The 17,075-nt window shown below is 44.1% G+C and overlaps 1 protein-coding gene across 8 annotated transcripts in view; it reads left to right on the forward strand.

Moving 5' to 3' along the window:
• Positions 1 to 535: 535 nt before the first annotated feature.
• The window catches only part of Cdk8 (cyclin-dependent kinase 8), a 72,080-nt gene continuing 55,540 nt past the window's right edge, over positions 536 to 17,075 (forward strand). For 5 of the 8 annotated variants that reach the window (XM_006504836.4, XM_006504840.4, XM_030254515.1 and 2 more), the window contains exon 1: positions 536 to 1,561. In XM_006504836.4, coding sequence (XP_006504899.1) covers positions 1,434 to 1,561 — 128 coding nt within the window. In that variant the 5' untranslated portion in view covers positions 536 to 1,433. The remainder of the gene's footprint in view (positions 1,562 to 17,075) is intronic. The other 3 variants (NM_153599.4, NM_001359990.1, NM_001359991.1) reach the window with 2 other exon arrangements.

Here is a 17,075-nt window from a genome sequence, read left to right on the forward strand (position 1 = left end):
CTGCCTTTTTTATTATTTATTTTATTTATTTATTTATTTATTTATTTTTTGTCTCCCTTGCTTTAGTATTACAGGCACACTTAAACATGTGTGGATTAAAAGCTTTTTTTTTTTCCTCTTTAAACAGGTGTCTTGGCTTTTTTGGTGGCAGACTGTTACCTGTAAGTTGATATAAATCTTTCCCTCGCCAAGTTATATGTGGACATGGTGTTTTATCACAGCAACAGAAATCAAATTACAACACGTGGCAAGCGTTCTAGCACTCTAACCCATCTCCCCAGTCCCCTTCACTAAGTTCCCCCCCCCACCGCCCCCCCCCCCCCCGTGGTATAAAGATGTCAAAGAAAGAAGAGAAATCTTAAATACAACCACGTAGTTTATTGTAGTATTTAGAAACAGGTTGAGGCTACGAAAGGAAAAACCTGGAGTCTTTGGGGTGGGGGTGGGGAGCAGTAATTGCCCTTTTCTAAATCCTGGAGTTCAGAAGTGACTTCAATACAAAATAACCGCCCCCCACCCCCCATCCCCCACGACCTAACAGGTGTCTTTTGCTAAGTTTATATGGGCTAAGTAAATTGGATTGTAGAGATGCGGCTTTGGGAAAAATAATCTCCATGCAGCAGAAACTCGTTGCGTGACGGACTACCAATCCCATCATGCAACGTTCTGAATTCGCGGCGTCGTGGTAAAGACTGCTTCTGCAGCCACCCGTGCACTTGAGCCTTGGAGTTTCTGGCCGCACTGGCGACTGGGTTAGTCCACGTGGTAAGTCTGTCAGCAGCTCCGCTCCGCGGCTGAGCGAGGCCCTTTCGCCTGCCGGCGTCAGAAGAGACGGCTGCCAGCTCCGGAGTCGCTCACAGGTGGGGCGGAGGCAGCGCGAGGCTTCGCGACGTTTTTACGACAGCGGCTGCCGTGTTCCGCGCTCGTCCTCTCTCTCCCTCCTCCTCCTCCTCGCCCTCCTCCTCCTCCTCCTTCTCCTCCTCCTCTCTCGGAGGAGCTACCGGCTGTTGTGTGGCGTCGCTGGTCTGTCCGGGCGGATGGCAGCCTGAGTGTTCGTGAGCGCGTGTGGGAGAAGGTGAGGCGCGGACGCGCGTGGGCGAGGAGCAGAGTCAGCCGTGGCCGCCCCGCGTCGCACCCGCAGCAGCACGCGCGGCCAACCGCGCGCGAGCCGGCGCCCCGGGAGCGCGGGGACAAGGGCGGACGCTGCTCCCCGCCCCCAGCGCGTCCCTCGGCTGTCGCGCGCCCGCGGGGACCGCCCGGCGCTCCCCTGGATGTCCCCGGCGCCCGCGCGGGGCCTCCTGCCGTCGCCTCGTGAGGCGGGCTGGTGCTGCGGCCGGCGGGTGTAGCTCGGGGGCTGCGGCTGCTGCGCGGCCCGGTCCCCACCGCGGCCCTCGGCCCCCCGCCCCAGCACCCCGGCCTTGGAGGCTGTGACAATGGACTATGACTTTAAAGTGAAGCTGAGCAGCGAGCGGGAGCGGGTCGAGGACCTGTTTGAATACGAGGGCTGCAAAGTTGGTCGAGGCACTTACGGGCACGTCTACAAGGCGAAGAGGAAAGATGGGTGAGTGTGGGTGTCGCTGCGGGTGTCCTCGAGGCTGGGAGGCAGGTGCCCGGCTCGGATGTCGGGGTCCCCACTTCCTCCAAGACTGCCTCTGTCCTGGCCAGCCTGCTTTGGGGAGGAAGTGGTGTCCCAGGAATCCAGACTCACAAGAAACCCTTCGTGCAAGAGGGAGACGGACCTTCTGTCTCGTGGGCAGTGTGTACCTTTTTTGCTTTTTCTTTTTTTGTGTGAATTTCTGTACAGAATAGTTTTCTTTTTTTTTAAAGAAGATGGTTATAAGATGCCCGTTTAAATAAATCTGTTCTTCTTTGGTTGATTTATCCGGTAACCTTTTGGGGACTAACTCATCTGGCTCTGGAGTGATATCCATCAGTCTGGAAGAGAAGCTCTGATCTTTTCCCCTTATCAGTTGTGATCAGTTGGTGGCCAAATTTGGATTTGATGGGAGAAAGAAGACATCGAGTAAATGTGGGTCTGTAGAGTTCCATGAAGGATCATCTGTAATGTAAATGTAGCAGTTGCTATTCAGGTATCATTAGCTGTGAGTTTTTATATAGAACAATGGGGATTTGGTGCAGAGTGGATGGTGTGTGGGGAAAAAAAGCAAGTGACAGATAGGGGCTATGTTGTGCAAGCTCTTAAAGCAGAATCTATCAGCTGCCAGTGAACTTTAATCCTTTTGCTTTAAATAGCCTCTTCTAGAAAGAAAAATCAAACCTATGGCTGGTGACACTCAGTTTTGCTTCATGGATTGAGTGAAGTGAACGGGCTCCATTCTCTTTCATCAGTAGATGATTGCGCTATGACATCGCCAGAAGGGAAAGGCCTTCTTAGTTTGGGAGAAAATATTTAATAATTTCCCATTTCCCTCTTGTACAAATAGATATTATCTCTGCCTTTGACACTAGGAAGTTATTGGGAAGATTATCATAGCTTATTATATAATTTTTTGTATTTATTAGAAACAGCTTTCTTTGAGCGTCTGTTATTTGGCTAGTTGCTACTTGACTGCTTGGGAAATGACTTTTTTCATTTTCACAGGAGTACATATTCAGAATTGCATTAGCACTGTAAACGAGACGGCTAAAGCTGGAGCGAGTTCTTTTTGAGGGAGCTTATTTATAAATACTTTCCGAGTCTGGATAATGGAAAAGGAAGTGTCTGTCTATTACACACTTCTCTTCGCTTTACTGGAACGCCTTCCTACTTTATGATAATTTCAGTGCTTTTGTGCAACTGTGAAACCGTGCAGCTAAGCGCAGAAAGTGGAGACTTGATGTTCTGGGTGCCCGGTGGCTCTAGAAGCACCTTTTAGCAGAATGTATAAAGCCGGGGCATCCAGAGCCCTTGTTAATTCTTGTCCAACTAGATTCGTGTTATCAACACTTTATTAGTGGATTATATTTAAAGAAATCATCCAAATTAATTTGCTGCATAATTTCAAAAGGGTTAAAGCACTTCATCCTTCAGTATTACATAGTTTGGGACATGGTCATAAGATCTTCACTCCCAAGACATTTGACATTATAGTACATTTTGACCAGTCTGTCATTTGTTTTTAAAAATTCGAGTGGTTTTTATATTTTATTCTTGTAAAAGGAGCCAATTCTAGTTTCAGAAATTGCCAGTTTAAGATAATAAACTATCCAAATGTGTTGGACTGTGGTCTATTTTTTTTTTAAAGTATATAATGTGTATAGAGGGAGATACTTTAAACACCTTTTACATCTTGATGATCAGGTTTTCATTTAGGCTAAGGATAATTTCAGAAGAAATTATATTGCTTAAAATAGCTGGTGTTAGTGTGTACTTCTTAGTCATTTATGGCAATGGCAAATGAACATTTGCATTTGGGGGGATTGCTTTTTAAGCTGTAATCCTTTGGGTTTGTTTTCCAGCAACCTTTAATGATTCTGTTTATTGTGATGAACTAAATTATTTTTGTAGTGAATCAAATGTCAAGAGAGTTTTAGAATTGGAGGTTTTGCTTTCCACAGGGAGTACTCTTCAGTTTGGCTTGTTTCTAAGGCCTGGCTGGTAACCTGCTGCATTGTCTTTATGACCTGTGTCAGTGAGGCATAATGTTAAGCATTTTTAGACTTGGTATAATACAATTTGTGACTGTTTTCATCTTTTTTTGGGTTTTTCGAGACAGGGTTTCTCTGTGTAGCCCTGGCTGTCCTGGAACTCACTCTGTAGACCAGGCTGGCCTTGAACTCCGAAATCCATCTGCCTCTGCATCCCGAGTGCTGGAATTAAAGGCGTAGGCCACCACGCCTGGTTTGTTTTAATCTTTTATAATAAGATGATCAAGTCATTTGCTTTTGGTATTGATTTACTTTCAAATTAAATGGTATATTCTGCCACTGAGATGTCATAGTCCTTAAGGAACCTGGACAGGCAATAACACTTTAAAGAGAATCTCGAGCCTTGCAATAAAACTAAAAAAAAATTGGGATACATTTGCTTGGACATATTTGGTTGTTAAAATGAATACATGAAAATGTTTCTTTCAGCTGTCCAGTAAATAGAATATAAGGTAAAAGAATTTAGACTAGAGGAATTAGCTTGTTGAATTATTCAAGTTTAGGGAATAGCTTGATAATTTTGGCATAATGAGTTAGTAACCCACCCTCTTGTATACAATATGCCAGATAGAAAATCAGCCTGGTAAGGAGTGAAGGGGGTGGGGCAATAGTTTGTTTTAAGCATGACTGTGTACAAAGATAAAAGGCCATGTGTAATCATGATAATTGCAAGTTTTTGATATAGAGTTTAAGTCCACACTGTATATCTTGAAATTAATTCTTTTCGTGTGTGTGTGTGTGTGTGTGTGTGTGTGTGTGGTTTTTCAAGACAGGATCTCACTGTGTAGCCCTGGAACTCTATAGAGTCCACCTGCCTCTGCCTCCCAGCCGATAGGATTAAAGGTGTGCACCGCCTCTGGTCTCTAATTCATTCTTAAATGTGGCATAAATAGTGTCCTTCATTTTTGAACACCAAAAGAGTACTCTGTAGGAGGCAGAGGGTGTGGAGAGGGCTTGGCAAGGAAGGGGTGAGTGTGTGGGTCGTTTCTTAAGTCAGTTGTATTTCCTTTTGAAGAATAGAGGCAACCAAATATGTTTGCAAGAATGGAAAAATTTTAAGACAAAAGTTGTTTTTAAGATTTTATATTTTCAACATAGCCACTGGACATTTGTACAATTAGAAAATTAATTTGTCTAGAAGTGGTGCTGCATGCTTGTTATGCTAGTTAAGTCAGGAAAATCGACAGTTTAGGCTATCCTGGACTACATAGCACCTTGAGGTGGGTAGGGGTGTGTGTGTGTGTGTGTGTGTGTGTGTGTATGTGTGTGTATTTAAATTAGAAAAATCAGCTTAGAGTAAGTTTTCTGGAAAAAACCCACAAAACTTTTTTTTCTTAATTTTAGTTTTTTGGGGGTTTTTGTTTGTTTGCTTTGCTTTGCTTTTTGTTTTGTTTTGTTTTGTTTTGTGTTTTTGAGACAGAGTCTCACTGTGTAGCTTTGACTGTAGACCATAGCCTTGAACTCATCTGCTTGCCTCTGCTTCTTGTGCTGGGGCTTGGACACCATGCCTGATCCCACAAAAGTATTCCTAGTCTGTTATAATCATGTTCAGTAAGCTGAAGTATATAGAAGAGAGAGTGAAGGAGGGAGAGAGGGAAACAAAAAAAGAAAACTTTGTGGAAGATTCAGAAATTAACTGATAAAGGTAATGAATGATAGCAGCTACATTGGGTAATTAAGCCCTAGGTCCTGGCTGACACACTGTATGTCAATCTAATTTCATAAGAACAACCGTATTATGCTCCGTTCACATATGAGAGCTAAGCTATTGAAAGTTAAGCAGATTGTCCTGTGAGTACATGGCTAAGCATAGCAGTCAGGACCTGAGGATGTCCCTGCCATATGTGTACTCTGGAGCCCGTCCGTGCCTTGTTTTGTTTTTTTCCAGGACAGCCCTGGCTTGCTCTGTAGATGTGGCTAGCCTGGAACTCACAGCGCTCCTCCTACCTCAGTCTCCTGAGCATGTATGTGCTACTGTGCCTGGCTATGATGGAGCACATGCCCTTAACCACTATGCTCCATAAAATTAATGTGAAGGCTCCAAGACAGCATCCCATCTGCCAATGACCTCTCATTTACTATTGGATCTGCTGATCCATGTGACCCAAGCTGACCTGGAACTCACTCTGTAGCTCAGGCTGGTCTCAAACTTAAGCAGTCCACCTACTTCAGCCTCTTGTGCTGTTTTAGTATTTTATGTGTGTAGATGTGCTCCACGTATGTGATTATGTGATTGCTTGAAATTATGGATGGTTGTGAGCCATAATCTGGGGATCCAACCCAGGTTCTCTGCAAGAGCAACAAGTACCCTTAAACACTGAGCCATCTCTTCAGCCTGCTCATGCTTTCACATTGGTTCTCACTGGGCAATGTCCAAAGACACACCAGCTACCCACCATAGCCACCTTGGCTTGGGGCTAGTACCTGCCCCACAGTTGTCAGGTGTTGGGGAGCCAGCACCGGGGACTACCGGTTCAGTTTTATTGCAGTTTTGATTCTTTGGATAGTTTGGATGTGCATTAATGAGTATTCCTTATAAACTTTTAAAAGTGTGGTGGGAGGGGACAAGCATAATGTTTCTGGTGTGTGTCTTTTCCTGTGTGGCATTGGATGGCATGTTTTTAGCTCCCATTTTTGGTCATTTTCAGATTTGATGCTTGGAATCCATGTTTTTCTTTTATTTTCTTTTTGTTTGCTTGCTTCTTAGTTGTAGGGGCAAGCTGGTTTCATTTGAAACTTGCTCATGTGAGCTTTACTTTGACTGAGTCTTCAAAGCTTTGGAAAACTCATTTACTGATCTATTCAGCAGATATGTATTGCGTCTCTCTGTGTGCTGCTGTTGGAAGCATTGGGAAGGCAAATGTGAGGGAAGCATTGTGTTATTTGAGGAAATTTCTACTGAAAAGAAACTTGTCAAAAATTATAGCAATTTAATAAGCACTATAATGTTAATCCTACTGGGAAGGAAGCTCTGAATTACTTTGGGATTTTATGGGAAAACTCTTGCAGTATTTTGGTTGCCTCTTGGAAGATGTGAAGAGCTCATCAGACGGCCATCTAGAGAGGAATAGGAAAAGTATGCTTTTTATTGTTTTCTCAAAGCCCTGTGGGGGTGGGTGTTTCTTTGCCATGCTTTTCTGACTTACTTTCTTTTCCAGTTTCTTTTGTGCTCTTGCTCTGTGTGTAGAGTTTCCAGCTGCACTGACATTCTCTTCTCCCACTGGCTGGGATAAGGTCTCTGTTATTTTTGCAGGAGGAATAGAGTTATCCACATGCACCAAGTAGCTTACTTTTGTGTTTGTAGCAGCTTCCCATCCATGGACTGCTGACCATGAGTCCAGGCAGCCTCTCCAACGCAGGCGTCTGATTCAAGGATTTCTCCTTTGTGTGGAGGTGCCACGCAGAGCCCAGCTTTGCCTGTGGCTTTGGATAACAGGTTGTCCCACTCTTGGCTGTGCCTCCACTGAGAGGTGGAACTAGGTCTGTAACTTATTTTCATTGTTTTTTTAAATTATGTTAGTGTGTGTGTGTGTGTGTGTGTGTGTGTGTGTAAACACGAGTGCTGGTATTCGTAGGGATCAGAAGAGGGCATCTGGAGTTACAGGTGGTTGTGATGAACCATATGGTGCTGGGATGAACCTGAGTCCTCTGCAGGAGCAGGAAGGACTGCCTCTTAGGGGCTGAACCATCTCATCTGTCCAGCTCCACCAACCTGCTATCTTGACCTTATACTTGACTTCTTGGTGTCAGTGATTTTCAGGAGTCATTAAAACAGTTATCAGGAGTCCCAGACTGGGCCAGTGCGATGATTGAGAGTACTTGCTGTGCAAGCTTGACCTGAGTTCTAGCTTCAGAACCCATAGTGGAAAGAAATAACTGACTTCTTGAAGTTGTCCTTCACCTCCACATGAAGCATGCAGGCACACACACACACACACACACACACACACACACATAAAAAAAAAAAAATTAAGGTCTCTAAACAAGCCCCTGCTGTCCTAAGCTGCCTTGATATAATCTTGAGATCCACTGAAGCAGGAAAATTGCTGGAAACTCTGTAAGAATTGAGGTGTGTCCTAATCTATAAACTCGAACCTTCTCACTGTATTCACAGGCTGTAGCCATTAACACTGTTAATGTTCCCGAACATTTCAACTGTAAAGAAGCTAAGTGCTCATTACCAGTTACTCCATATCTCCCCTCTCTTACAGCTCCTGTTTGCCTTTCTAAGAGTAAAGTTATATTACATTGTGTGCATATACTACACCAGTTGGACATTTGAGTTGTTCCCACTTTGGGGTTGTTATGAATAATGCTATTATAAACTTTCACGTATGAGTTACTCTGGATATGTTTTCAGTTCTCTTAGGCATAAACCTGGGATTGGAACGTCTGAGTCATCCAACACAGCTGAACACCCAGTTGGAGTGTCTATAAACTTGTTTAGGACCAGTGTCTGCTCTTGTGTACAGGGCTGTATTTCTCAGGTTGGCTTCAGCGAGGGCGGTGGTCACAGTGGTTGTCACAGTGACTCTTACGTGGTAAGCCCTTGCAGGTGCTTTTGTCAGTGTGAGTTCTTTGAGCTCCCGGGCGAGCACTCCCCCTCGGCTGAGAGGGCTCTTAACATATAGCCTCACAAGTCCTATGTTGTCATATGAAACGTCATCTCAAAATCTCCTCACTTAGAACCCACAAAACAGTTTGTCCTGCATTGGCTTGTTCCGTAACTACTTGGGTGCGCCCATAGTTAGTGTTTGTATATCTTTTTGGGTTTTCAGTGAGTATTTATGGGTGAGAGAATATAAATTTCTTCTAGGGCAGCAGTTGACCTACGCTGCTGGCATGTTACCAAATGGTGACAGGTTTGTGTATCTGTGTATGTATATACCTGAAATTCATATTTGCCAATCATTGACTGTTGCAGCAATTGAGATCTTACGGCATATTACAGGGGAGTAGAAATGCGTGAGAGGCTACGGTGCTGGGCTGGCTATAATATCAGTACCCTGAACAGAGCTGGAAAAGGCAAAAGCAAAGGCAGACTTTAGAATCCAAGTGGGTTGGTCAGGTTCTTTGAAACACAGCCACCAAGAACTTTAGTGTCTTTAGAAATAACACTTTACAAATGAGTCTGCTTAAATGAGGATTGAACCCGTACTTCTGAAGTTAGGGGATATAATTGACCTCTGAGCCCACGTTGCCATTGAATTTGTGGTTTGTTTTCCTTCATGTGATTGATTATTCAGATGAACTACTACTCATTCCCGCGTCTCCCTAAAATCTGTAACATCATTTTAGCCCTTGAATGAACACCTAGTATGAAGAAGAGCTCTGGGCCTCCACGAGGTGTTGCATCTACCCCGGATTGTCTGCATCTCTAGAGCACTAAGGGGTTAACAGGGAGGCAGCTTGTCGCTTTGTAGTCTCTGCTTACTCAGTATTTGAGGAAGATAGGGAGTAGTCAGTGAGGCATTGCTAGGATTTGGAGGCTTCTGTTCTGGGGGAGCCAGTGAATCATGGAGGTCTCAAGGCACAGGATGGACACACTTGCTAATGCTTGTTCTCATTGTGGTGGCTTCGCCCAGTGCTTTAGCAGATGACTCAGTTTCCACAAATTGAATTTCTACCTGATTCCAAGGAAGATGCCAAGCACAGGGCCAGCCAGATACGCTCTTTTCACCGACAGCAATTTTAAGTGTAAAATTACACAAGTTAATTATTTGCCAATTCATTTTGGTTTCCCTTTAGCTGCAGTTCTTTCTGTACACTTCGTCCCTATAACGTATCTGGTGGTGATTATTCTCCAGGTTCTATTCTTGGGTCAGATGCAGGCCATTGAATTCTTGAGGAAATGGGCCGACTTCTGAGGAGTACAGGCAGTTCCAGTGGGGGTAAGCTGCAAAAGGGTAGCCTTGTCATGGAGGTGCCAGTCTAAGGGACACTTCAGCTAATTAGAAGCCGTGCTAGTGCATGGTCAGAGGCTACTGGGGAGGAGGAGACAGGCTACAGCAATTTTGAATGGGCAGTGACCGTTTGGGAATAGGGATTGAAAAGTTACAGTACAGCTGGATAGGTGGCGTCAGTTGTGGGCCCAGGATTATTCCTTCTTTTCCCTCATGTCTTCCCTTCCCCCTCTTCCTCCTCCTCCTCCTCCTCCTCCTCCTTTTTTTTTTTTTTTTTTTTTTTTTGGTTTTTTGAGACAGGGTTTCTCTGTGTAGCCCTGGCTGTCCTGGAACTCACTCTGTAGACCAGGCTGATCTGCCTCTGTTTCCTGAGTGCTGGGATTAAAGCTGTGAGCCACGACTACTTGGTCTCCTCTTTGCTTTTTGACCAGGTCTTTCCACATAGCCCAGGCTGGCCTCTCAGTCCTCCAGAGTTCCCCAATCATCCAGCCACAGTGGCTCAAGTGCTGGAGTTATATAGGTTTTATATATATGTTATATATAGTTATATAGGTGCGTGCCACGGTGCTTCACTGAGAATTTCTTAATTTGGGAGGAGTTGCAGTCTGGTTGAAAAGGACCACAGTCAAAGTACTAGTCAAGTTGTTTCATGATTTTTTTTTTTTTTTTTTTGAGGTGGTTTTGGGATCTTGTGAGTTAGTTATATGGAAGAAGGCTAGTGCTCCCACCTTTGGAGACGCTGAGTGGCATGTGCAGAAGTGTGAAGGAGAGACTTGGTAAGGTGAAGCAATGGGTTCAACCCCAATGCTGATCCTACAGAAGAGTGGGGGGGTGGAAAGATGGGCATTTAAAAAAAAATTGGGAGGGGCTGGAGAGACGGCTGCTCTTTCAGAGGACCCTGGTTTAATTCCCAACACCCACATGGCAGTTCATAACTATCTGTAACTCAAGTTCCCTTGGACCTGACTCCCCCACACAAACATACTTGCAGAACAAAGACCATTGCACATAAAGTAAAAATAAATGAATTTTGTTGTTGTTGTTGGAGACATAAGTATGTTTTTGAGATTTGTGTTCTGGACTTTGTACTTTCTTCTGGGGTAGTGGGGACCACGTGTGGGCTTTTAAGCAGAGAGTGGTGTCCTGTTCTCAGAGGTGGTTTGGTAAATGACTACAGGGGACTGTGCTTAGGAAACTGTAACCCAGATGTGGGGTGGTGGCGGCTTGGCTCTGGGAGGAGGGGAAGGGCCAGTAGCACTAGTTGACTTATTAGATGTGGTGGAAAGGTTGAGGGAGTCAAGGCTAAATAAATAAATATTTTAAAAAAAAACCCAAGATGCAAAGTATTATTTAAACTTCAGTGTCACTTTAGATGAACTATTTATTTATTTATTTATTTATGTAAGTACACTGTAGCTTTCTTCAGACACTCCAGAAGAGGGCATCAGATTTTTGATACGGGTGGTTGTGAGCCACCATGTGGTTGCTGGAATTTGAACTCAGGACCTTTGGAAGAGCAGTTGGCACTCTTAACCGCTGAGTCATCTCACCAGCCCTTCATCTTGGGTTTTGTTCTGGATATTTTGATTCTTCATGGTTGTGTTCTCTGGACATGACTTGCTTAAAGTCAGGGCAGTTCTGATGAAACCAGTCTCTGAGATCCTCACTGGATGGGACTTATTAACTTTCCCTCCTGGAAGAGGAGGAGGACTCTGAAGTCCCTGGAGCCTCTCCCTCCCTCGGGGTAGGCTCTTGAGTGGTACAGCTACAGGTAAATTGCTTTATGTGCCTGTAAGTAACCGCAGTTAAACATATTAGTTTACCAAACTAGACCTGGGTAGAATAATTTATTTGATATGTTGTTGCCCTCTCTATCTGGAATAAACAGAATTAGACTTTTTAAGTAGAAGTCATGCAATACTTGGGCTTCCAAGGGCTAGATAGAAACCAAGATGAAATTGGAGGGCAGAAACTTGCAACCAGTGCTAAGCTGTTTCAGGATTAAGAATCTGAGTGCATATAGAATTGTGTGTCCCGTTTCCGTGTGACATAGAATGTCCCTTCTCCATGTGATAGAGACTGTTGTCCGTCCGTCCATCCATCCATTCTTCCTTCCTTCCTTCCTTCCTTCCTTCCTTCCTTCAAAAGATTTATTTATTATATGTAAGTACACTGTAGCTGTCGTCAACACCCCAGAAGAGGGCGTCAGATCTCATTAGGGATGGTTGTGAGCCACCATGTGGTTGCTGGGATTTGAACTCAGGACCTTCAGAAGAGCAGTCAGTGCTCTTAACCACTGAGCCATCTCTCCAGCCCCTGATGTCCGTTGTTGCTGCAATAATAACCCCTGCTGTGAGTAAGACACGCAGATGAAGATGGAGAACTGGGGAAATCTGGATGCCTCTCTGTCAAGCCTATTGATGAGCACAGGGGTGTCTCAGATGGAAGTGCCTTAGCATATGTGGGATGGGATTCTGAGGAAGCCATGGCAGCAGTTGCTTTGCTTCAGCTATGGGTGATGGTGACAAGACATGCAACTAAGGCTCGACTGCCAGGAAGAACATGCTCATGCCAGGGAGGAATCCACAGAACACAGATGATCTGTTGGTACACTGGATGAAGTGGACTTGCCATGTCTTAGGACTGGGAGTGGGTAAGGGAATTTACAAAGTAGATATGCTGAAGAGCTCCTCTTGGGATGGAGAATTTGGAGTACAAAGTGTCAGCATTTTGGGGTGGAGGTAAAGGAGGTACAGCTCCTCACTGTCACTCAGCAGACCAAGCCCTTTACCTAGATCTTTAGGACCCTCGACTTAGACCAAACTGGATTCATGGCTTGGATGCTGAAAATGATTTCAGTATTAGCCAGCATGAAGCAAAGTTGGAGATTGTTTTAGAGCTATTGTAGTATAGGTTTGAGAAAGAGGGTTAGAGAAAGGTGTTGAGAGGAAAGTCAGACATACCAAATATGGCTAGGGCTCTTCCAGGAAGAGTTGCAGCTCATTGTTTTTACAGTGAGCATATATAAGATTATGGTGGTACTTAAAGGCACTGTCTTATTACTGAGCAGTTCCTGAGGGGCACCTGAGATCATTGCAGTCAACAAGGGGAAAGAGCTAAGACCCTACCCAAGGTCACATACACTTAACGTGGCTCACTGTGGTTTAATATAAAATATCTATATATGAAAGAAATCTCAAATTGTGCTAGAATACTTATCTCCCAGCTAGTGAGAATCTTAATCAGCCTCTGGGATGACAGGGTTCTTTCCTCTCATGTTCTTGTGTCCCTCTGTGTTTCTTTCCTGCCTCAGTAGGAATATTTAGAGTTAAGAGAAAGAAAACGAGGTCAAAGTGCTAGTGAGGAACTGAGCATGAGAGAGGCTGTATGTAGCGCCCAGTCCTAGAACCAGTAAGAACACTCTGTTCACCCCAGAGTTGAGACGGAAGCTCATTGAACAGGGGCCTTGGTACACATGAGGGCTTTGTGGCTTTTGTGAGACCCACAGTAGGTCATGATGTTGACAAGGTAGGAGAGCCCCTGGAGGACCTGAGTGACTTATCCTGCATGTGAAGTGGGTTAGTAAAATGCTAAAGCTGTCAGACGGGAGAAAAAGAAAAGAGATAGAAGGCCCTGCTTGACTTGGCTGTCCTGAGAGGTTCTACCCTGCAGCTGACTGAGACAGATGCAGATACCCATAGACAAACATTGGACAGAGGTCGGGGACCCCTGTGGAAGAGTTAGGGGATTGAAGGCTCTGAAGGAGATGGCAACCCCACAGGAAGACCAAAAGTGTCAACTAACTTGCACCCCTAGAAGCCCCCAGAGTCCGAGCTACCAACCTAAGAGCCAACTCAGGCTGGTTCAGCACATAGCAGAGGGTTGTCTTATCAGGTCAGTGGGAGAGGATGTGCCTAATCCTGCAGAGACTTAATGCATCAGGGTGGGAGGATACGGGGCCTCTCAAAGGTAAAAGGGAGGGGGCTGACATGGGGAGGAATCCTGGAAGGGGAGCCGGGGTGAGCAGCATATGGGAGGTAACTACATAAATATATTAAAAAAATAAAATAAAAGTAAACTGGGAACAAAAAAAAAAGGAGTCTTCCTTTGGTTACTTAAAAGCAGATGTGGGGGCTGGAGAGATGGCTCATTGGTTAAGAGCACTGGTTGTTCTTCCAGGGGTCCTGAGTTCAATTCCCAGCAATCACATGGTGGCTCACAACCATCTGTAACAGGATCTGCTGCACTCTTCTCGTGTGTGTCTAAAGACAGCTGCAGTGTACTCATATAAAGAATATATAAACCTTAAAAAAAAAAAAGCAGATGTGGAAAGATTCTCAGTAGCTGGAGTTCCTAGGGAAAAATTGACAGAAAGCCCAACGCTGTGCTTGTGGGTTTCTGGAAGACTTTAAAAGTTCTCCACTTTGAGCCGGGCGTGGTGGTGCACTTGGGAGGCAGAGGCAGGATTTCTGAGTTCAAGGCCAGCCTGGTCTACAGAGTGAGTTCCAGGACAACCAGGATTATACAGAGAAGCCCTGTCTTGAAAACAACAACAACAAAAAGTTCTCCACTTTGCTGCTTAGGAGAAAGATCTGCTAGGTCGGGAACTGTCCCACCCACTCCTGCAGTGGGACGGCCAAGGTTTGTGTACTGTTCAGTCAGGGGGTTATTTGTTCCCTTGGTTTGAGGCGGCCCCTGGAGCATTATGTGTACCAGTGGATGGATATGGAGCAAGAGCAGTGAAAATGTTTGTATCGCCTAAGGATAGGCGGGGTGGATAGTGTGTTGTGTACATTTCCTGCCTTCGGGTGCCAGGAGTGGAGATTGTTCCTCCAGATCAGCAGCCAGGTGTCGGTCACCATGGAGAGGCATTGGGGTGTTGGGTACTGTGCTAGGGAACTGGCTCTAGAGGCAAGTACAGCAGATGAGAGCATATATAGCCTATATATTTTCATTAAATTTACCTACTACATTGGCCTGGTGAAATGGCTCAGCTGGTAGAACTGACTGCTAATTGTCCTTTGACCTCCATATACATGCTAGGGCATGTGTGCATACTCAGAACACACAGAACAAATTCACACATAATATATAAATAAGTAAAATTTAAAAAAAACATTCATTTCCATAAGTCTGTAGTTCTCAATCAGTTTTTTTATTGTAGAATATTGCTATGTATGCATATAAATATGTATTTAGTTAACTATTTCTCTGATGATAGACAGTTAAGTGGTCTTCAGAATTTAGCTTTTTCGGTTGTCAGTTGAAGTCAACAAATAACCCATGGAGTTCTCCAGTGTAGTGTCAAATTGCCGAGGTAGGATTGCAGATCAAAGGCCGTATACTCTGAACAGTGTATTTTTATTATTGAATGCAATTGAATTTTAAAAATTAATGTATTCTTTTAATAAAATATTCAAACTGTACAGAAAGTTACCCAGGGAAATCTAGCCACCCTCCTTCTGTCTTGGATTTTCACTCTAATCTCACTCTGACCATTGCCTGTGGCTCTCTGTGTGCTTGCAGATAGAAGCATATGTATACAGTGATAGACTTGAAAGTTTAGTATTTCTTCTTAAACAGATAATACATGCATTTGTGAAAAGTGGTATTGCATGTCTTGGCCCGTTGATTAGGCTTGAGTGACTGTGTGAGCATGTGGAACACATGTTTTATCGTATCATTCTATTTCACAGATAAAATAATGTTAATGTACTGGGCTAATCAAAGTACATTTCGGGGATGGAGAGATGACTCAGCGGTTAAGAGCATTGACTGCTCTTCCAGAGGTCCTGAGTTCAATTCCCAGCAACCACATGGTAGCTCACAACCATATGTAATGGAATCTAATGCCCTCTTCTGGTGTGTATCTGAAGACAGCTACAGTGTACCCATATAAATAAAATAAATAAATATATTTTTTAAAAAGTACTTTTGGGGTTTCATTCTCTAGCTACTAAAATAGTACTGACTGTATCTCCTCACCTCTCTCTGCACGTGGTTCACTTTGATGTAGATGGGGAACTCAACAGATGTCCAAAGTACCTTAGAAGGTTGTTGGTTGGGTAATATTTTTGGCAAGCTGCAGAGATTATGTCTATCAATGGGGACAGGGGAACTTCCTTGGTTGTACTCGCAAAGTTAGACTTTTTTTAAACCTTCGGTCAATGCTTCTGGAGAGTCTGGCAGCCTTGGACTTCTGGTACCCTATACATTCTGATCCCTGTCGGAACTACAGGGTCACATCACTGTGACAAGGTCTACATTATCGGGGATGAACCAGGATTTAGTGCATGTGAGGCTAGCACTCTAGCCATGAAGGTGCAGCCTGCGTCCTCTGGCACAGTTGCAGTCACATCAAACCCTTAAGAATAAGTGCCCCAGAAGGTAGATGTGTACACAATACTTTTTGTGTTGTGACCACGTAAGTTGTGAAGTCAGAAGTGCTGAGATGGTTTTGGTGGAGATTTTGTACTGTGTTTCACTTCCCCACACCAGAATGGATCTGTATGTTTTAGATTGTATTTGGATTAAAGAGCCATGTTGATGTCCAATCTTACTATCATTTCATCATTTTCACATCTTAGTTTGTGTTTGCTTTCATGACATCTTATTCTGACTTCATCCTGTTGCTACCTATAGTTGATTTCTATCACAAATGATGGATACTCTTCAGATGGCCCACCTGTACCCACTTCTATTTAATGGTGATTTAGTTTCCTGACTCTTGGGTCATCTCTCTGTCCTGCTGCATGGCTTTGGCCCTGCTCCCATTATGTGTGTCCAGTGATGACTCCTACTGATTTTCTCCTCCTCTGCTCTTGCCTTGACTTCTCTGATTCATATTGCCTGTGGTTTTGTTCTAGATCTTGTCTTTTTTTCCTAGTTGCGCTTAGTGCTGGCCTTTCTTGCCTTCATAGAGTGGGAACCCAGCCCCTTCTGATGCAGAAGTGACCCTTGCTGATTGATTAGCAGAAAGGCCACTTATTCTTAGGGGCTTCTAATGCTTTTATAATTAAACTTTTAGGTAATAAACAAAAGTAGGTATTGCAGTGACATTTTGATACATACATAATTTGTTTTGCTCTTATTTGGGTCTACTAGTGCCCTCTCTCATGCCTCCTCTCCTTGCTGGTCCCTTATGCTTCTCTGCAAAGAGGTCCCCCTTCTACTTGCCTGACATATATTCCATTACTCTCTTGTCCCCCTGCCTTCTTCCTTTAGATCTCTTCCCGCTCACACACCCTCGTTTACTTTATCTGCCCCTACTCCTTGTTTACTTCCCACACAGGAGAAGACAGATATTGATTGGACACTTGTCTTTCTGAACCTGGTTTATTCACTTAGCATGACAATCTCCATTTCATCCACTTTAGTACAGATGTCATAAATGAATTTTTCTACAATTAAATTAATTCTGTTGTGGATTTTCTTTAACCATTTACCTATTGATGGACACCTAAGCCTTACCTCTTACCTCTTAATTCTGCCACTTGGGTGGGACCTTCAGTTATAAATGGTCAG

Source organism: Mus musculus, chromosome 5, assembly GCF_000001635.26.
Source record: "Mus musculus strain C57BL/6J chromosome 5, GRCm38.p6 C57BL/6J".
Taxonomy (NCBI): Eukaryota; Metazoa; Chordata; class Mammalia; order Rodentia; family Muridae; genus Mus; species Mus musculus.